An 18,220-nucleotide genomic window follows, 5' to 3' on the forward strand; every position below is an offset into this window, starting at 1 on the left:
TTCCACTTAGCCTATTAGCCTGTTTGATGCTCTTTGAGCTCAATACAAATCAAACAGGCTAATAGGCTAACTGGAAAAAAACACCATGCCAATCTCTAGCTATGGTGAAGGGTATGTGATGATGTTGGGCTATTATAATTCCAAAGGCCAAGGGAACTTTATCAGGATGCATAATATCCTAGCTCCATGAAATACCTGGCCTTTAAACATAAAAACATATGAAAAATCCTCCTGCTCCTATATGGGAATTAAACATAGGGGTCAAATACTTATGCCCCCTGTATTTAAAGGGATAATCCGGAGTGAAATGCACTTTAGATCAATTTTTCGGACTATTGGGAGTACATACATTGAGTTGACACCAAAATCATGTCATTCGGACGTATTTTGAGAAAGTTCGAGCTCACCGTTTTTAGCCAAAACTCGTTAGCCTGGAAGTGACCGGGGCAAGTCCTTTCGCCGCTACAAAACGCTATTTTTATACCTCTTCTACTGTTCCAACCAACACTACACTTACGTGGTAGTGAGTAGAGGGTCCCTAAAGCCAAACCGAAGTATCCCCACATCTTTATGTGGTCGGATAGAGAGTCCAGAATGAATTTAATCAAAGCCGTACCTTTCCGGAAATGTTATTAAAATGTTGTTAACGCGTTGCTAGCTGCAGCAGTGACATTTCCGGAAAGGTATGACTCGATTAAATTCATTCTGGACTCTCTATCCGACCACATAAAGACGTGGGGATACTTCGGTGTGGCTTTAGGGACCCTCTACTCACTACCACGAAAGTGTAGTGTTGGTTGGAACAGTAGAAGAGGTATAAAAATAGCGTTTTGTAGCGGCGAAAGGACTTACCCCGGTCACTTCCAGGCTAACGAGTTTTGGCTAAAAACGGTGAGCTCGAACTTTCTCAAAATACATCCGAATGACATGATTTTGGTGTCAACTCAACGTATGTACTCCCAATAGTCCGAAAAATTTATCTAAAGTGCATTTCACTCCGGATTATCCCTTTAAGGAAGAACATTTATTTTACATTCTTCAATCACAAAGAAAGTAGGTGTCCTTAGTGGTTTGATTTTTACTCATTTCTTGAATTAAGCCATTAAGGTATTAGGATCAATTGTCAAATGGAGATTTTATATTCCTCTTTTTAGTCAACTTTAGCATGGGTTCAAATACATATGCTCCCCACTTTAAATACATAAAAGTTACAGCAGGGGATGGTGTAGGAGATGGAAATAAATTGACAGGCGTGATTCATTTTTGAGGAGAGAATGGACCCCGCGGCGGTCATATTTTGTATCGCTTTGTGTTACATCTAGTTTATAGGGAGAGTTTATAAACACTATCCCTTCTTCATCATTAATGAGTAAGAACTTGTATTTTGTCAAATTGCCTCACAGACTCGCTGGCTGCAAACTCACAGAGAAGTCGTGCGAACATGTGGCCTCAGTTCTGCAGTCACCAAACTCCCTGATAGAGCTGGACCTGAAGGATAATGAGCTGACAGATTCTGGAGTTCAGCTTCTGTCTAAAGGACTATCTAGTCCCCACTGCAAACTGCAGACATTAAGGTTGGTGAATAACATTTATTTATGGCTATGCATTTCTTGACTGTTTAAGAGAGCCACGTCAACATACTGTAACAGTCAAACAGTCTACCTACATCCCTGTACTGTGGTGTTGTACTTACTGTATGAGTAACCTGGCTGACACCAAACCAATTTCCATGCGGGAATGGCTCTGGATTCTCTCAGTTCATTTCAAGGATAATGCTGATGACATCTAGCCTGGATGCCAGACCGAAGTTTAGCCCCGCCTCCATTCTTTTTCTGCAGGGAACTTCGGTCTGGCACTGCTCCGTTCAGCTGCTACTATTCGAGATACACTTCGGCTCGGACCAATCACATTTCACAGGGCGGGCTTTACGTGATGATTGACATATGAACAGCAGTGACGTTCACGGCTGCATGCGTCCTCGTTCAACGAGTTGGGTGTGAGACCATGTTCGCTTAGGTTGATTTTGATTGCAACAGAAACGCTATGGCTATGAATGCATAATTTGTTCATGCAGTTTGGCCTTTCGTTTATCTTAGCTATTGAAGCGGAGGTTTTATCACGGATTCGCACAACTATTTCTGAACACTTAGACCAACGAGGATATGTGGGAAAACTTCAGTTTCACTTTCACCCAGTTAAAACAGCATGTTTGGGTGATGTTGTTCCCGTTTGTTTAAAAATGTCTGTTTGCTCGTTGGGTTAACGACACACTTCCCCAGCTGTTCATTGCGTACAGTTTGAAGGAATTATTTTTGAAACGAAGGAGGATGTTTTCCATAGCCTACCCTGCTACATATTTCTGTCTTAGATTTCGCAGATACTGACAGCCAATAACTTGTTCTGTTTGGTTTGGTCTATCCAATGAGTGCAGAGCTATCCCCCCCGCACTGTATCGGTTGAATCACGCCCCATAATCGCAGCTGAATGGAGCAGTTTCAGACTCATATTCTGATAAGAATTGAGTATGACGTCGTCAGGCTAGATGACATCAGCACAGCCATAGATTGTGTACAAAGCAGTAATTGATTAAAATGGGTTTTCATGCCAACATGTGATCCTTTTTCTGAGAGAGTAATTATTTACACATTTTATCACTGCTGTCATGCATAAGAACTTAATGCAAAAATGTCAGTTGTTCAAGTCTAGTTTAAGATCTCCTATCAAATTACGTATAGAGGGGGGTGCTGTGGCGCAGCAGGCGCCCATACCATGTACGGGTCCGAGTGCCCACGGGGACCCAGGTTCGAATCCGGCCTGCGGTCATATGCTGATCCCACCCCATCTCTCTCTCCCACTTGCCTCCTGTCTACTCTTCACTGTCCTGTAACAATAAAGGCGAAAAGGCCAAAAAAATATACTTAAAAAAATATATATGTACAGAGGCAGAGTCTACAATTTTAACCTGAGGGAAATCTGAAATCCTAGAGATGGACTCCCTCTGTCGTTCAGTTTGAATCGTGGAGGTTTACTGGAATCCCTTAATACAGTTGATATCTCCCTCTCTGTCTCTCTCTCTCTTTTTCCTTTCTCTATTTATCTTTCTGTCTCTCTCAGGCTCTGTAATTGTGGTATACAGTCCTGAATGTACACATAAATCCATCTAATTTATAGCCCCCCATGGATGAAATTCCACAAAACTTGGCATACTCCCAGAGGGTGTCAGGTTAATCATTTGGTGCAGTTCATAACATCTCATCTGAAGATAGGGGCAATTAAAGGTATACTATGCAACGTTTTTCAGTTAATCAATTCGTTCCATACTGTTATTTATGATTAAATGAGTCATTACCGGTCGAACGGTGTCTTTTTTGGCCGCTCTAGTGGTCTGTAGCGGTAAAACCACACTTGCAACTTCAGGAGACACCGGGCACGCACCCATGCTCTACTCCAGGAAGTGTCATGTAAAGTCTCATGAAAAGGCACGGCAGACTGACCGATTGAGGAGTTTTGTCAAATATGCACGCTAAAGCTGTAGGGGAAGCTCTGCAGAGAAATATGCAAGCATAAAACGAGCGAAAATGAAAAGTGAAAGCGAAACCGGCGATGAAATCGCCAGTCCTGCATAGTATACCTTTAAAGCAATATTACATTGCATTTTCAATTTTTACCATGGGGGTGCAAATCACAAATGACTGGTTATAAGCTAAGTTGATGCAAGCTCTTGAGACCAACATACCATAAACATTTTGTCATCCTCGGTGCCACGGTTCAGGTAGTTATGTAGGAAAAACTGCAATTTTTGGGCTTCGGGCGGGGGCACACACACACACGTGTGTGTGAGTGTGTGCCTGCGTATGTGTGTGTGTGCATTCGCGTGCATGTGTGTGTGTGTGTGTGTGTGATTGGAGTGAAAGTGACGACAGAGAACATAGTGAACATATACACATAGAGACACATAAAACACACACACAAGCAGACACACACACACACACACACACACACACACACACACTCATAGACAGAGAAGCACTCATACACAAAAGCAAGCGCACACGCACACATACATACATAAAAGTTAAGGATAAGGATAAGGATAAGGATAACTTTAATAATATGCTTTGCAATAGGGGATGGAGTAAGCGATGGAAACAAAAGCGTGATTGATATTTGCGGAGAGAATGTGCAGGACTGATCGGCGGTCATATTGTGTATCGCTTTGCGGTACATCTAGTTTTAAATCTCATACAAAATAATGAACAAAGAGGCCTGAAGGCTACATCATTAAGCAGTTTAATGAGTCTAATCTATCATTTAATCCTGGGGGAGACCTGAAATCCTAGAGATGGACTCAAGTCTCATTTGGTTCTGTTTGAGTACTGAATCCTCGGGGTTTACTGAACTCCCTTCTCAGGATTAATACAGTTCATCATCATCATCTCTCACCCTCTCTCTCTCTCTTTCTTTCTTTCTTTCTTTCTTTCTTTCTTTCTCTCTCTCTCTCTCTCTCTCTCTCTCTCTCTCTCTCTCTCTCTCTCTCACAGGCTCTGCAAGTGTGGTTTCTCAAGTGAAGGATATGTTTGTCTTGCTCTGGCCCTGATGGTAAACCCCTCCTGTGTGAAAGAGCTGGATGTGAGCAACGATCATTCTGGAAAATCAGCACAGAAGCTGTTATCTGCTACACTGGAGGATCCTCACCGCAAAGTTGAAGCCTTTGAGTATGTACTCTAGAAACAGACAACTTCAGTTGCATTCCTAGTTTCACAACTGTTTTGTTTTCCTGAGACAGTTTTGTGCACACAGAAAAAGAAACAATGTGTGGAGTTAACAGGTTCAACAGATAAGTTGAAGTTGGAGAGAACGTGTGAAGATTCCCCTACACACAAGAGAGGATAATGGATTATAAGTAGAGCCAGGAATATGTGCATCTTTGCAGTGTCAGCAAGTGTCACGTTGTCTGCTACTGTCATGTCTCTACCTTTACAGACTAGTTGGCTGTAAACTCAGTGATGAGTCAGAGATTGTGAGACAGTTCCACAGTCTACAGACAGTTTTAAATGGGGACATAAAATTAGGGGTCCGCATTAATGTGTTAATCGCGATTCGATTAAGGACCAATCATAACACGTAATTTTAATCGTGTGCCGGCACTTTTTTATTTACACCATCACTTCTTCTGGTGTCAACGATGTTCTTTGGCTGCTACCATTTAGATCCTTTGATGCAGCGTTTCTTGTCCTCAAACTGCCACAGACACGTCCTAGTGGGCTTCTGCCTTGTCCTCTTCCTGTAGTCATGGAGTTGCAGAAGCTGTGGCCTACTGAATAGGGCTGGTTAGGGCTTTGAGCTTGTAGCCAAAGTGTTGCCGGTTCAATCCCAGACCAGTAGGAAAAATGTGGGTGGGGGGAGTGGTTCAGCACTGCTCTCCCATACCTGCATCGACGGCTGAAGTGCCCTTGAGCAAGGCACCTAACCCCTCACTGCTCCCCGAGCGCCGCTGTATGAAGGCAGCTCACTGCTCTGGGTTAATGTGTGCTCACCTGTGTGTTCACCAATTCACGGATCACGGCTCCACGGATGGGATAAATGCAGAGACCAAATTCCTTGTATACGCAAGTATACTTGGCCAAGAAGCCTGCTTTATAAAATTATTATTATTATAACTAGATGTACCACAAAGTTCTTCTTTTTTCCCGCATCAGTAATATTCTGTCCAGGATTCATGGGGCACTGAAAGAGCGGGGTGCATGAAACTTGGAGGGCCCCACAAGGATGACACAGAACCATTCAGTGGGGAGACCCAAGGTCAAACTAGGACCAAGGGGCGAGACCAGAGCACTCAATGGGCTCTTCTCAACCCTCTCTCCTCGGTCCTCGATCCTCGGTCCTCCGGCTCATTCCCACTGATCTATAGAGCACCCATTGTTGCCGGCCCATCATTCTTTAGATGTCTGATGATGATATACTGTATATAGACAGTGTTGCATGCTATATGTCCAAGCTAATATTTTGACAAGAAAATTCCATATGTGCTCTGACAAAGCAAAACTCCAACATTTTATAGAAAACATAGCATACTGTACTCCACTGTACACTGCAGCCCTATGGGCAGAGTCTACAGAGGCCAGTCTACAGAAGCTACAGGTTGTTTAGGATTCTACTGAAGAGGCCTAGGTGTTGTAGTGCTGTGGACATTGAGTCTGTCAAATAAAAGATGATGATGATGATGACGCTAGATAAACACACACATAAACACACACCCACTTACCCCTCATACACACTCACATGCTAACCCACACACACAGAAGCACACATACTGTATACACATAAACAAGCACACATGCACACACTCATTTACAAACACAATGGATGGAGACAAATTGACTGATGTGATCTATGTTTGATAATGTGCATGACTGGGCGAGGGTCTTATTTTGTAACGCTCTGTGCGAATCAGCAGATGTGTTACAATTCTACAAAATTTGTGTCATTTTTAACACACCACTTTTTAGAGTGTACCATTGCAGTATATGCCATTACCTTAGAGTATTCATCTAGTATATGTATTTATTAAAATCAAAAATCATAATCCCTTGTTATTATTAATGACATATCATTTGTATCTTCTCACACTGTTTTACAGACTTGCTGGTTGTAAACTCACAGATAAGTCCTGTGAGCTTGTGGCCTCAGTTCTGCAGTCTCCAAACTCCCTGTTAGAGCTGGACCTGAAGAACAACAACTTGGGAGATTCTGGAGCTCAGCTTCTTTCTAAAGGACTGTCTAGTCCCCACTGCAGACTGCAGACATTAAGGTTGGTGTTAGATTATTTGTATTACATTGTGCCACATTGTTACCCTGGAAATCCAGAGTTGTTGCGACAGCACGATATGAATTGTCTGTATGGGGCTGGACCAGTTAAAAGCTGCCCGTTTTATTCCTTCGCACGCGACACACACACCGCTGTGTTTCTCTAGCAGGCCATCAGCGTTTTTTCAGACGGGGCAACTACTAGACTACAGCTTTGCTGTTCTGTTTCCTCTTTTTGACAAACTCTTGTACATATTTGGTAACGGGACGGTGGAGCTTTGTTTTCCTTTTGGCACTTCAGCGCAGGTTACGATAGTGCAGCAGGAAGCTTGCGGAAGCGGAACACTCACCTGCATTTTGATTTCCGATTTCCATTAATAATAATAATAATAATAATAATAGAGGAGGTAGCTTGACAGGCTTATTTATTTGTGTTACCGAGAATTGAGACATGTGAGGCGCTGTGTGGTCTTTACCACCCAAAAAAAAAACTCTGTTATATTCTCAAACTCCTGGGTCTTTCTCATGTTGTGTTCCCATTTCTATTTATGTAATGGGTTCATCACACACTCACACTCACACTCACACTCACACTCACACTCACACTCACACTCAACAGATAATTAGAGATCTATTTGATTGTTATGGAAATTAAGATGAAGTATTTCTACTTTGTCTCTTTACAGCCTGCAGAGCTGCAGCATTGGAGAGGAAGGTTTCACAGCTCTTGCATCAGCACTGAGATCAAACCCCTCACACATGAGAGTGCTGTTGCTGGAGGGGAGTAAAGCAACAGACTCAGGAGTGAAGCATCTTTCTTCTCTTCTGGAGGATCCCAACTGTAAACTGGAGACACTAGAGTGAGTATCACCTTTTTCAACATTCACATGAAATACTGTAGGTTGACATTACTTCAAACACTTATCTAGTGTCTCTCTGCCTTTCCTCTCTCTCTCTCTCTCTCTCTCACACACACACACACACACACACACAGTGTCACACTCACAGACACAGAAACATACTACACACACACACACACACACACACTCACCCTCACACACTTACACTCACACACACACACTTACACTCACACACTCACACACACACACACACACACACACACACACACACACACACACACACACACACACACACACACACACACACACAGAAAAAGAGAGAAACACACACCACACACACACAGACACACACATACAGAGAGAGAGAGAGACACACACATACAGAGAGAGAGACACACACACACACATTTACACTCACTCTCTCTCATACACACACACCACACACACATTTACACTCACTCTCTCACACACACACACACACACCCATACACACACACACACACACACACACACACACACACACACACACACACACACACACACACACACCTATTTGATTGCTATGGAAATTACTATGGAAATTAAGATGAAGTATTTCTCCTAATGTCGTTGCAAACGGAAGTTTGAGAGGAGTGTGACAAAACGTAGCCACGCCTCCACTTCCTATGAACCTGATAGCTTAGTCAAGGCCTTAGTCAAGGCTCACCTGCCGGTGCTATTGCAGCAGTTGTTGTCGCTTGTAACCCACCACCTGCCCGCTCGTCTCCCGTTCACCTGCCGTCTCTCTTGTGATGGGGGTGCTGATCTCACCAGATGCTGCCAGTGCAGCCAGTCAGTGGGATCCAGCGGGGCACTTCAGGACCACGGCCAGCGACCAACACCCAACTGCTACCTCTGCTTCTCTGTTCACGAGGAGCTCGTCAGGACCCTGACTAGTGACCTAGACAAAGCGCTCCCACATTTATCTATCTGGCAAATATAGGATAGTGAACTCTTAGTCTTCTCTTTACAGCCTGGACAACTGCAGCATTGGAGAGGAAGGTTTCACAGCTCTTGCATCAGCACTGAGATCAAACCCCTCACACATGAGAGAGCTGCGGCTGGTGGGGAGTAAAGCAACAGACTCAGGAGTGAAGCATCTTTCTTCTTTTCTGGAGGATCCCAACTGTAAGCTGGAGATACTAGAGTGAGTATCACAAGACCAAATACTGAGTTGCTATAAGTGAATTTGACAGTGAATTTTAAAGCTTTACTCAAACACACACGTTTTTATTCATTCACATGAAATTGGTTAACATAAATTCTAACACTTCTTATATCTCTGCCTCATCTCTTGACCTTTCTCTCTCTCCCTCTCTCACTTTCACTCACACTCTCTCTCTCACACACACACACACACACACACACACACACACACACACACACACACACACACATAACACATATAACATTCATTTACATGTAAAGTGTCACTGTTTCACATGAGATCGGTTAAGTTACTTGAAATACATCTGGTTCCAGCTGTGGTTCCGGCACCTGCACCATATGCCGGCGACCCGGGTTCACTCACACACACACACACACACACACACACACACACACACACACACACACACACATAGACTCAGTGACACACAAAGAGACACACACCACACACACACACACACGCACACACACACACACACACACACATATACACACACAAACACACTCCATACATATCACTTATTCACGTGTAAAGGGTTACTTTTAACTCATGTGTAAAATAATTTCTCCCTCATACATCTGCAGTTCAGTGCACATATTGTTTGCCCACACAACCATATTCAATATATAATTAGAGAACTATTTAATTGATATGGAAATTAAGATGAAGTATTTCTCTAATGTCTTTGCAAACAGAAGTTTGAGAGGAATGTGACGAAACTTAGCCACGCCTCCACTTCCTACTAACCTGATAGCTTAGTCAAGGCTCACCTGCCGGTGCTACTGCAGCAGTTGTTGTCGCTCGTAACCCACCACCTGCCCGCTCGTCTCCCGTTCACCTGCCGTCTCTCTTGTGATGGGGGTGCTGATCTCACCAGATGCTGCCAGTGCAGCCAGTCAGTGGGATCCAGCGGGGCACTTCAGGACCACGGCCAGCGACCAACACCCAACTGCTACCTCTGCTTCTCTGTTCACGAGGAGCTCGTCAGGACCCTGACTAGTGACCTAGACAAAGCGCTCCCACATTTATCTATCTGGCAAATATAGGATAGTGAACTCTTTGTCTTCTCTTTACAGCCTGGACAACTGCAGCATTGGAGAGGAAGGATTCACAGCTCTTGCATCAGCAATGAGATCAAACCCCTCACACGTGAGAGAGCTGTGGCTGGAGGGGAGTAAAGCAACAGACTCAGGAGTGAAGCATCTTTCTTCTCTTCTGGAGGATCCCAACTGTAAACTGGAGAAACTAAAGTAAGTATCACATGACCAAATACTGAGTTGCTATCAGTGAATTTGACTCTGAATTTTAAAACTTTACACAAAAAACATGTAACACACATGCACATTTAAAGAGTCCCTGTTTCACATTGGTGAAAATTACTTGAAACACTCCTTCCTTCAGCTGTGGCACAGACACACACACACACATGTATGTTAACGAAAGAAAACAAAACATCATTTATCATACATTACTGATACGGCAGTGTGCATATGTGCTTGCGTGTTAGTCCGTGTGTCCATGTGTGTGTGAAAGTGTGGATGAGAGTGCATGTAAGTGTCTGTGTGTGTGCGTGTGTGTGTGTGTGTGTGTGTGTGTGTGTGTGTGTGTGTGTGTGTATGTATGCATCTCTTCCACGTGTGACTTTTACGTGTTTTCTGGAGGAAATGGCTATTTCACAGTATCCTGTGGGACAGAGAGTCACCTCATCAGTCTTGCGCCATGTTTAGTGACTAGTTTGGATGTGGGAAACGTCTCTGTTGCTTGTGACAGCAGCTCTCTCTCTCTCTCTCTCTCTCTCTCTCTCGCTCTCTCTCTCTCACTCACACACACACACACACACACACACACACACACACACACACACACTCACAGACACACTCAAACTCTCACACACACACACCCTCCTAACACTCACAGACACACACGCATACACATACATAACCCCCCCCACACACAGGCACACACACACAGACACAGACATAGACACAGACACAGACACAGACACAGACACAGACACAGACACAGACACACACACACACACTCACACTCACACTCACACTCACACTCTCACACACACACACACTCTCCTAACACTCACAGACACACACGCATACACATACATAACCCCCCCCACACACACATACAACACACACACACACACACAAACCATACATATTCACAAATAAAGTGTTACTGTTAAGTCATGAGTAAAATAACACTTTGAGGTCATTGATTTGATGTTAAGTGCAATATAAATAAAATGTATTATTATTATTAAAAATAATTTCTCTGGCCCCAGTCGTGGCGCGACTGGCTGGGGCACCTGCACCACACGCCGGCGACCCGGGTTCGATTCCCGCCCCGTGGCCCTTTCCGGATCCCACCCTACTCTCTCTCCCACTCGTTTCCTGTCACCCTACACTGTCCTGTCTGATTAAAGGCATAAAAGCCCAAAAAATATCTTTTAAAAAAAATAATTTCTCTCTCATATGCATCCCTGTCCACATATTTGTTATCCACACAACCATACTCAATAGATGATTAAAGTACTATTTGAATATTATGGAAATTAAGATGAAGTATTTCTCCTACGTCTCTTTACAGCCTGAATGACTGCAGCATTGGAGAGGAAGGTTTCACAGCTCTGGCATCAGCACTGAGATCAAACTCCTCACACATGAGAGAGCTGTTTCTGAGAGGGAGTAAAGCAACAGACTCAGGAGTGATGCATCTTTCTTCTCTTCTGGAGCATCCCAATTGTAGATTAAATCAACTAAAGTGAGTATCACAAGACCAAATAATGAGGTACTATCAGTGAATATGACATGTGCATTTCAACACTTACTCAAAAACACATATTTTTCTAGGCTAGAAATTTAGACACCCCTAGTGGCAGCAAATCTAATTTGCTGACTTGTGAGCTGCGTCAAGGTAACATATCTTAGGCCAATCACATCTTGTATAGAGTCGGTAGGCGGGCTTAACATAATGACGACTGACCTACGACCGTTAAGCATCCTGCTACTTGAAAACAAGAAGATGATTTGTTTAGCGCTATCCTATTGCGTGGAGAGTAAATTTGTAAGATAACTGTTTATCCCACCCCTCCGTTTGAGTCCTTCTATGGTGAGTCCCCAGACTCTACATCTTGATGTGGATCTGGCTCGTCAGGCTAACGTTTTTCTTCATTCACATCTAATTGGTTAATTAGAGTACTATTTGATTGTTATGGAAGCTAAGATGAAGTATTTCTCCTACTTCTCTTTACAGCCTGGTGAACTGCAGCATTGGAGAGGAAGGTTTCACAGCTCTTGCATCAGCACTGAGATCAAACCCCTCACACATGAGAGAGCTGTGGCTGATGGGGAGTAAAGCAACAGACTCAGGAGTGAAGCATCTTTCTTCTCTTCTGGAGCATCCCAATTGTAGACTGGAGATACTAAGGTGAGTATTACATGACCAAATACTGAGTTGTTATCTCTGAATTTGACAGTGAACTTTGAAACTTTACTCAAAAACACTTGTTTTTCACAGTTCATCCACATGAAATCATTACATTACTTCAAACTAGGGATGCACCGAATCCAGATTTTTAGGGTTTGGCCGAATACCGAATCCACTGGTTAAGATTCTGCCAAATCCAAACATGAATACCGAATCCTATTCCCATCCTCAGTCCATTAACACAGTAAAGCACATTAATGAAGTAAATAACATCCACTGCAGTGTATATTTCATTTTATGTTATTAAAGGAGCATTTCACCCATTTACATTAAGATTTTTATTGTTAGAAACCCAGTCATATTTTCGAATGGTTGTGCATCATTCCCTCATTTTCCCCTGAGATGGGAGAAAAAAAGCCGAAAATTTATTTTTGGGTCATGTGGATTAAATCCAACAACTGCCAGAATTCCCTGCATTTCACTGCCTTACCAGCACCCACCAGGGAGTAGACAAGTACACAGAAGGACTCATTAATGTAATATTTTGGCATTAATGACGATTCTAAAATTAAAACGATCATTAGAGGGGATGCATCCCCTCTATTGAAATCCGGTCGCTTCTTATTATTATAGTGCATGAAAATGCACTATACTGTTCTTCCTAGGCTTCTTATTACAGTGCATGAAAATGCACTGTACTGTTCTTCCTATTCTTCTTATTACAGTGCATGAAAATGCACTGTACTGTTCTTCCTAGGCTTTTTCTTATTACAGTGCATGAAAATGCACTGTACTGTTCTTCCTAGGCATTTTATTACAGTGCATGAAAATGCACTGTACTGTTCTTCCTCGGTCTTCTTCTTATTATTATTATTATTATTACAGTGCATGAAAATGCACTGTACTGTTATTCCAAGTCTTCTTATTATTACAGTGCATGAAAATGCACTGTACTGTTCTTCCTAGGCTTTTTCTTATTACAGTGCATGAAAATGCACTGTACTGTTATCCCTAGGCTTCTTCTTCTTCTTCTTCTTCTACTACTTCTTATTACAGTGCATGAAAATGCACTGTACTGTTCTTCCTAGGCTTCTTCTTCTTCTTATTCTTCTTCTTCTAACGTATTTAATGCAGCTTCAACCGTTTGACGTAGAAACTTCATTCAATTTTTGCTGCGTAGGTCTTGCTTAGGACACCCGTGCTATTTATTTTTCAACTTTGTAACTTTTATACTTTTTAAACTATGAATTAAAAACTATTAAAAATTTCCCCATAGACTTAACATTGGCCTCTATGACATCACAATCAGGTCGTTGAGCAATTAGAATCTTATGCCAGGTGGCCAGCCCCACCTGCAGCAGCCCTCTCTCTCTCAGGCTTAAAGCATACAATCTCTCTGTGAAGACTACATATCCTGTTTCCTCTTTCCACAACTGTTTCAAAATAAAAGTCCTCACTGCAATAATACACTATTAAATCATTTAACCATTGAAATTACTCAACTATTGAACTGTTCAACCATTCCAACTGTCAGTTATCATCAACTATGCCTCCAGTCAACTACATGAAACCTCCATGTACCTGGCAACCAACATAGCAACCATTAAAATTAAGCATTTATGACCGTTTCCATAGCAACCAACATGATTTTACTACAGTAACTTCTTTATTCCTGATAGTGGCCACCATGGATACCCTAGCAACAAATGTTTCAAAATAAAAGTCCTCACTAGCAAGTTAGCTAGTTAGCATGGTTAGCATAGTTAGCATTGTTAGCATTTTTAGCATAACTGCAAAAAATCATCAACTAAGTTAGCTAATCAACCTGGTTAGCATTGTTAGCAAATTTAGCATTGTTAGCATAGTTAGCATTTTTAGCATTACTGCTAGAAATCATCGGTTAAGTTAGCTAATCAACCTGGTTAGCATTGTTAGTAAAGTGAGCATTGCTAGCATAATTAGCATTTTTAACGTAACTGCTAGAAATCATTAGTTAAGTTAGAACTGGAATGTTTCATCTTTAAACTGTCTACCTTCACACTATCAACTCTCTGTAAACTATGCAACCACCATGTTTACCCTAGCTACACCTTAGTAACCATATCTACATTATCTATCTATTTTTGCATTTTCATGCACTGGTAATTCCTTGGAATTGCATTTCTAGTTATTCTTCTTCTAACGCACGCAATTCAGCTTGAACCGTTTAACGTAGAAACTTCATTCAAACTGTGTTACGAAGGTCTTGCTTAGGACATCAGCGCAATGTATTTTTTAACTTTGTAACTTTTATACTTTTTAAACTATAAATTAAAAACTATTAACAATTTCCCCATAGACTTAACATTGCTCATTATGACATCACGGCAGCAATTAGAATGTTACCCCAGCTGGTCAGCCACCTGGGCACCAACTGTCAGTTTCTCTCAGGCTCCTCTCTGAAGACTACATATTCTGTTCCCCTGTATCCTCTGCGCACAACAGTATCAAAATAAGTCCTCCTAATTCCATCCAACTTTATATCCATTCATCTTCTTCAAACCATTCACTCATCCACCCATTCTAAACAGTCTGCCTATCAACAACATCAATTAGACGCTCTACATTGAACTTTTAAACAATCTACTCTGTCTCAGGCTGGCTCTCTTAAGACTAGCCAGTTAAATTGATTACACCTGTATCTGTATCCACTACTCTCAGTAGAGAGCTGTGTCTCTCCATTCTACAAGAATATAAGGCACATTCCATCCAACATTCTATCCATTCATCTTCTTCAGACCATTCACTCATCCACCCATTAAACTGTCTATCAACATCTATTAAACAATCTGTCTATCAACATCCATTAAACTCTCTGTCTATCAACATTAATTAGACTATCTACATTCAACTTTTAAATTATTTACTCTGTCTCAGGCTTTAAGAGTACTCTGGCTCTCTTAAGACTAGCCAGTTAAATTGATTACACCTGTGTCAACTACTCTCAGAGAGCTGTATCAGTGTCTCTCTTAACAAGAATATAAGGCACATTCCATCCAACCTTCTATCCATTCATCTTCTTCAGACCATTCACTCATCCACCCATTAAACTGTCAATCAATATCTATTAAACAATCTGCCTATCAACATCCATTAAACATTCTGTCTATCAACATTAATTAGACTATATACAACTTTTAAAGTATTTACTGTGGGTCCCTCTCAAGCAGCGTTTATATGTCCTCCCTCGCTCCTCGATCCTCAATGATCTACATAAAGAAAGATAGAATAAGGGCTAGACTATCCCATTGTTGCCGCTCCATCATTCTTTATGTAGATCAGTGAGGAGCGAGAGAGGACGCGTAAACGCTATGAGAGGCACCTTCTGTCTCAGGCTTTAAGCATACAATCTCATTAAGACTACAGATCCTGTTTCACTACTTCCTCTGTCCACAACTGTTTCAAAATAAAGGTCTTCACTGCAATAATACACTATTAAATCATTTAACCATTGAAACTACTCAACTATTGAACTGTTCAACCATTCCAACTGTCAGTTATCATCCACTATGCCTCCAGTCAACTACATGAAACCTCCATGTACCTAGCAACCAACATAGCAACCATTAAAATTAAGTGTTTATGACTGTTTCCATAGCAACCAACATGATTATACTGCAGTAACTTCTTGTTTCCTGATAGTGGCCACCATGGATACCCTAGCAACAAATGTTTCAAAATAAAAGTCCTCACTAGCAAGTTAGCTAGTTAGCATGGTTAGCATAGTTAGCATTTTTAACATAACTGCAAAAAATCATCAACTAAGTTAGCTAATCAACCTGGTTAGCATTGTTAGCAAATTTAGCATTGTTAGCATAGTTAGCATTTTTAGCATTACTGCTAGAAATCATCGGTTAAGTTAGCTAATCAACCTGGTTAGCATTGTTAGTAAAGTTAGCATTGCTAGCATAATTCGCATTTTTAGCGTAACTGCTAGAAATCATTAGCTAAGTTAGCTAATCAACATTTTAACATGAATAGAAATCATTAGTTAAGTTAGAACTGGAATTTTTCATCTTTAAACTGTCTACCTTCACACTATCAACTCTCTGTAAACTATGCAACCACCATGTTTACCCTAGCTACACCTTAGTAACCATATCTACATTATCTATCTATTTTTGCATTTTCATGCACTGGTAATTCCTTGGAATTGCATTTCTAGTTATTCTTCTTCTTCTAACGCAGCCAATTCAGCTTCAACCGCTTAACGTAGAAACACCATTCAAATTTTGCCGCGTAGCTCTTACTTACGCGATGTGGGCTTTGTATTTTTCAACTTTGTAACTTTTATACTTTTTAAACTATTAGTTAAAAACTATTACAATTTCCCCCATAGACTTAACATTGCTCATTATGACATCACGGCAGCAATTAGAATCTTACTCCAGCTGGTCAGCCACCTGGGCACCAACTGTCAGTTTCTCTCAGGCTAGAGCATACAATCTCATACAAGTGCATACAATCTCTCTGAAGACTACATATTCTGTTCCCCTGTATCCTCTGCGCACAACAGTATCAAAATAAGTCCTCCTAATTCCATCCAACTTTATATCCATTCATCTTCTTCAAACCATTCACTCATCCACCCATTCTAAACAGTCTGCCTATCAACATCAATTAGACGCTCTACATTCAACTTTAAAACAATCTACTCTGTCTCAGGCTGGCTCTCTTAAGACTAGCCAGTTAAATTGATTACACCTGTATCTGTATCCACTACTCTCAGTAGAGAGCTGTGTCTCTCCATTCTACAAGAATATAAGGCACATTCCATCCAACATTCTATCCATTCATCTTCTTCAGACCATTCACTCATCCACCCATTAAACTGTCTATCAACATCCATTAAACAATCTGTCTATCAACAACCATTAAACTCTCTGTCTATCAACATTAATTAGACTATCTACATTCAACTTTTAAATTATTTACTCTGTCTCAGGCTTTAAGAGTACACTGGCTCTCTTAAGACTAGCCAGTTAAATTGATTACACCTGTGTCAACTACTCTCAGAGAGCTGTATCAGTGTCTCTCTTAACAAGAATATAAGGCACATTCCATCCAACCTTCTATCCATTCATCTTCTTCAGACCATTCACTCATCCACCCATTAAACTGTCAATCAATATCTATTAAACAATCTGCCTATCAACATCCATTAAACATTCTGTCTATCAACATTAATTAGACTATCTACATACAACTTTTAAAGTATTTACTGTGGGTCCCTCTCAAGCAGCGTTTATATGTCCTCCCTCGCTCCTCGATCCTCAATGATCTACATAAAGAAAGATAGAAGAAGGGCTAGACTATCCCATTGTTGCCGCTCCATCATTCTTTATGTAGATCAGTGAGGAGCGACAGAGGACGCGTAAACGCTATATGAGAGGCACCTTCTGTCTTAGGCTTTAAGCATACAATCTCATTAAGACTACAGATCCTGTTTCACTACGTCCTCTGTCCACAACTGTTTCAAAATAAAGGTCCTCACTGCAATAATACACTATTAAATCATTTAACCATTGAAACTACTCAACTATTGAACTGTTCAACCATTCCAACGGTCAGTTATCATCCACTATGCCTCCAGTCAACTACATGAAACCTCAATGTACCTAGCAACCAACATAGCAACCATTAAAATTAAGTGTTTATGACTGTTTCCATAGCAACCAACATGATTATACTGCAGTAACTTCTTGTTTCCTGATAGTGGCCACCATGGATACCCTAGCAACAAATGTTTCAAAATAAAAGTCCTCACTAGCAAGTTAGCTAGTTAGCATGGTTAGCATTGTTAGCATAGTTAACATTTTTAGTATAACTGCAAAAAATCATCAACTAAGTTAGCTAATCAACC

General features: G+C 41.4%; 1 protein-coding gene across 1 annotated transcript in view; it reads left to right on the plus strand.

Moving 5' to 3' along the window:
- LOC134076696 (NACHT, LRR and PYD domains-containing protein 12-like) overlaps positions 1-10,128 on the plus strand; it is a 78,123-nt gene extending 67,995 nt beyond the window's left edge. The window contains exons 6-9 of the mRNA XM_062531877.1: positions 1,404-1,574; positions 7,494-7,667; positions 8,680-8,853; positions 9,951-10,128. Of these exons, the coding sequence (XP_062387861.1) occupies positions 1,404-1,574; positions 7,494-7,667; positions 8,680-8,853; positions 9,951-10,128 (697 nt within the window). The remainder of the gene's footprint in view (positions 1-1,403; positions 1,575-7,493; positions 7,668-8,679; positions 8,854-9,950) is intronic.
- The last annotated feature ends 8,092 nt before the right edge of the window (positions 10,129-18,220 follow it).

This window comes from Sardina pilchardus, chromosome 1, assembly GCF_963854185.1.
Source record: "Sardina pilchardus chromosome 1, fSarPil1.1, whole genome shotgun sequence".
In the NCBI taxonomy this organism is placed as follows: Eukaryota; Metazoa; Chordata; class Actinopteri; order Clupeiformes; family Clupeidae; genus Sardina; species Sardina pilchardus.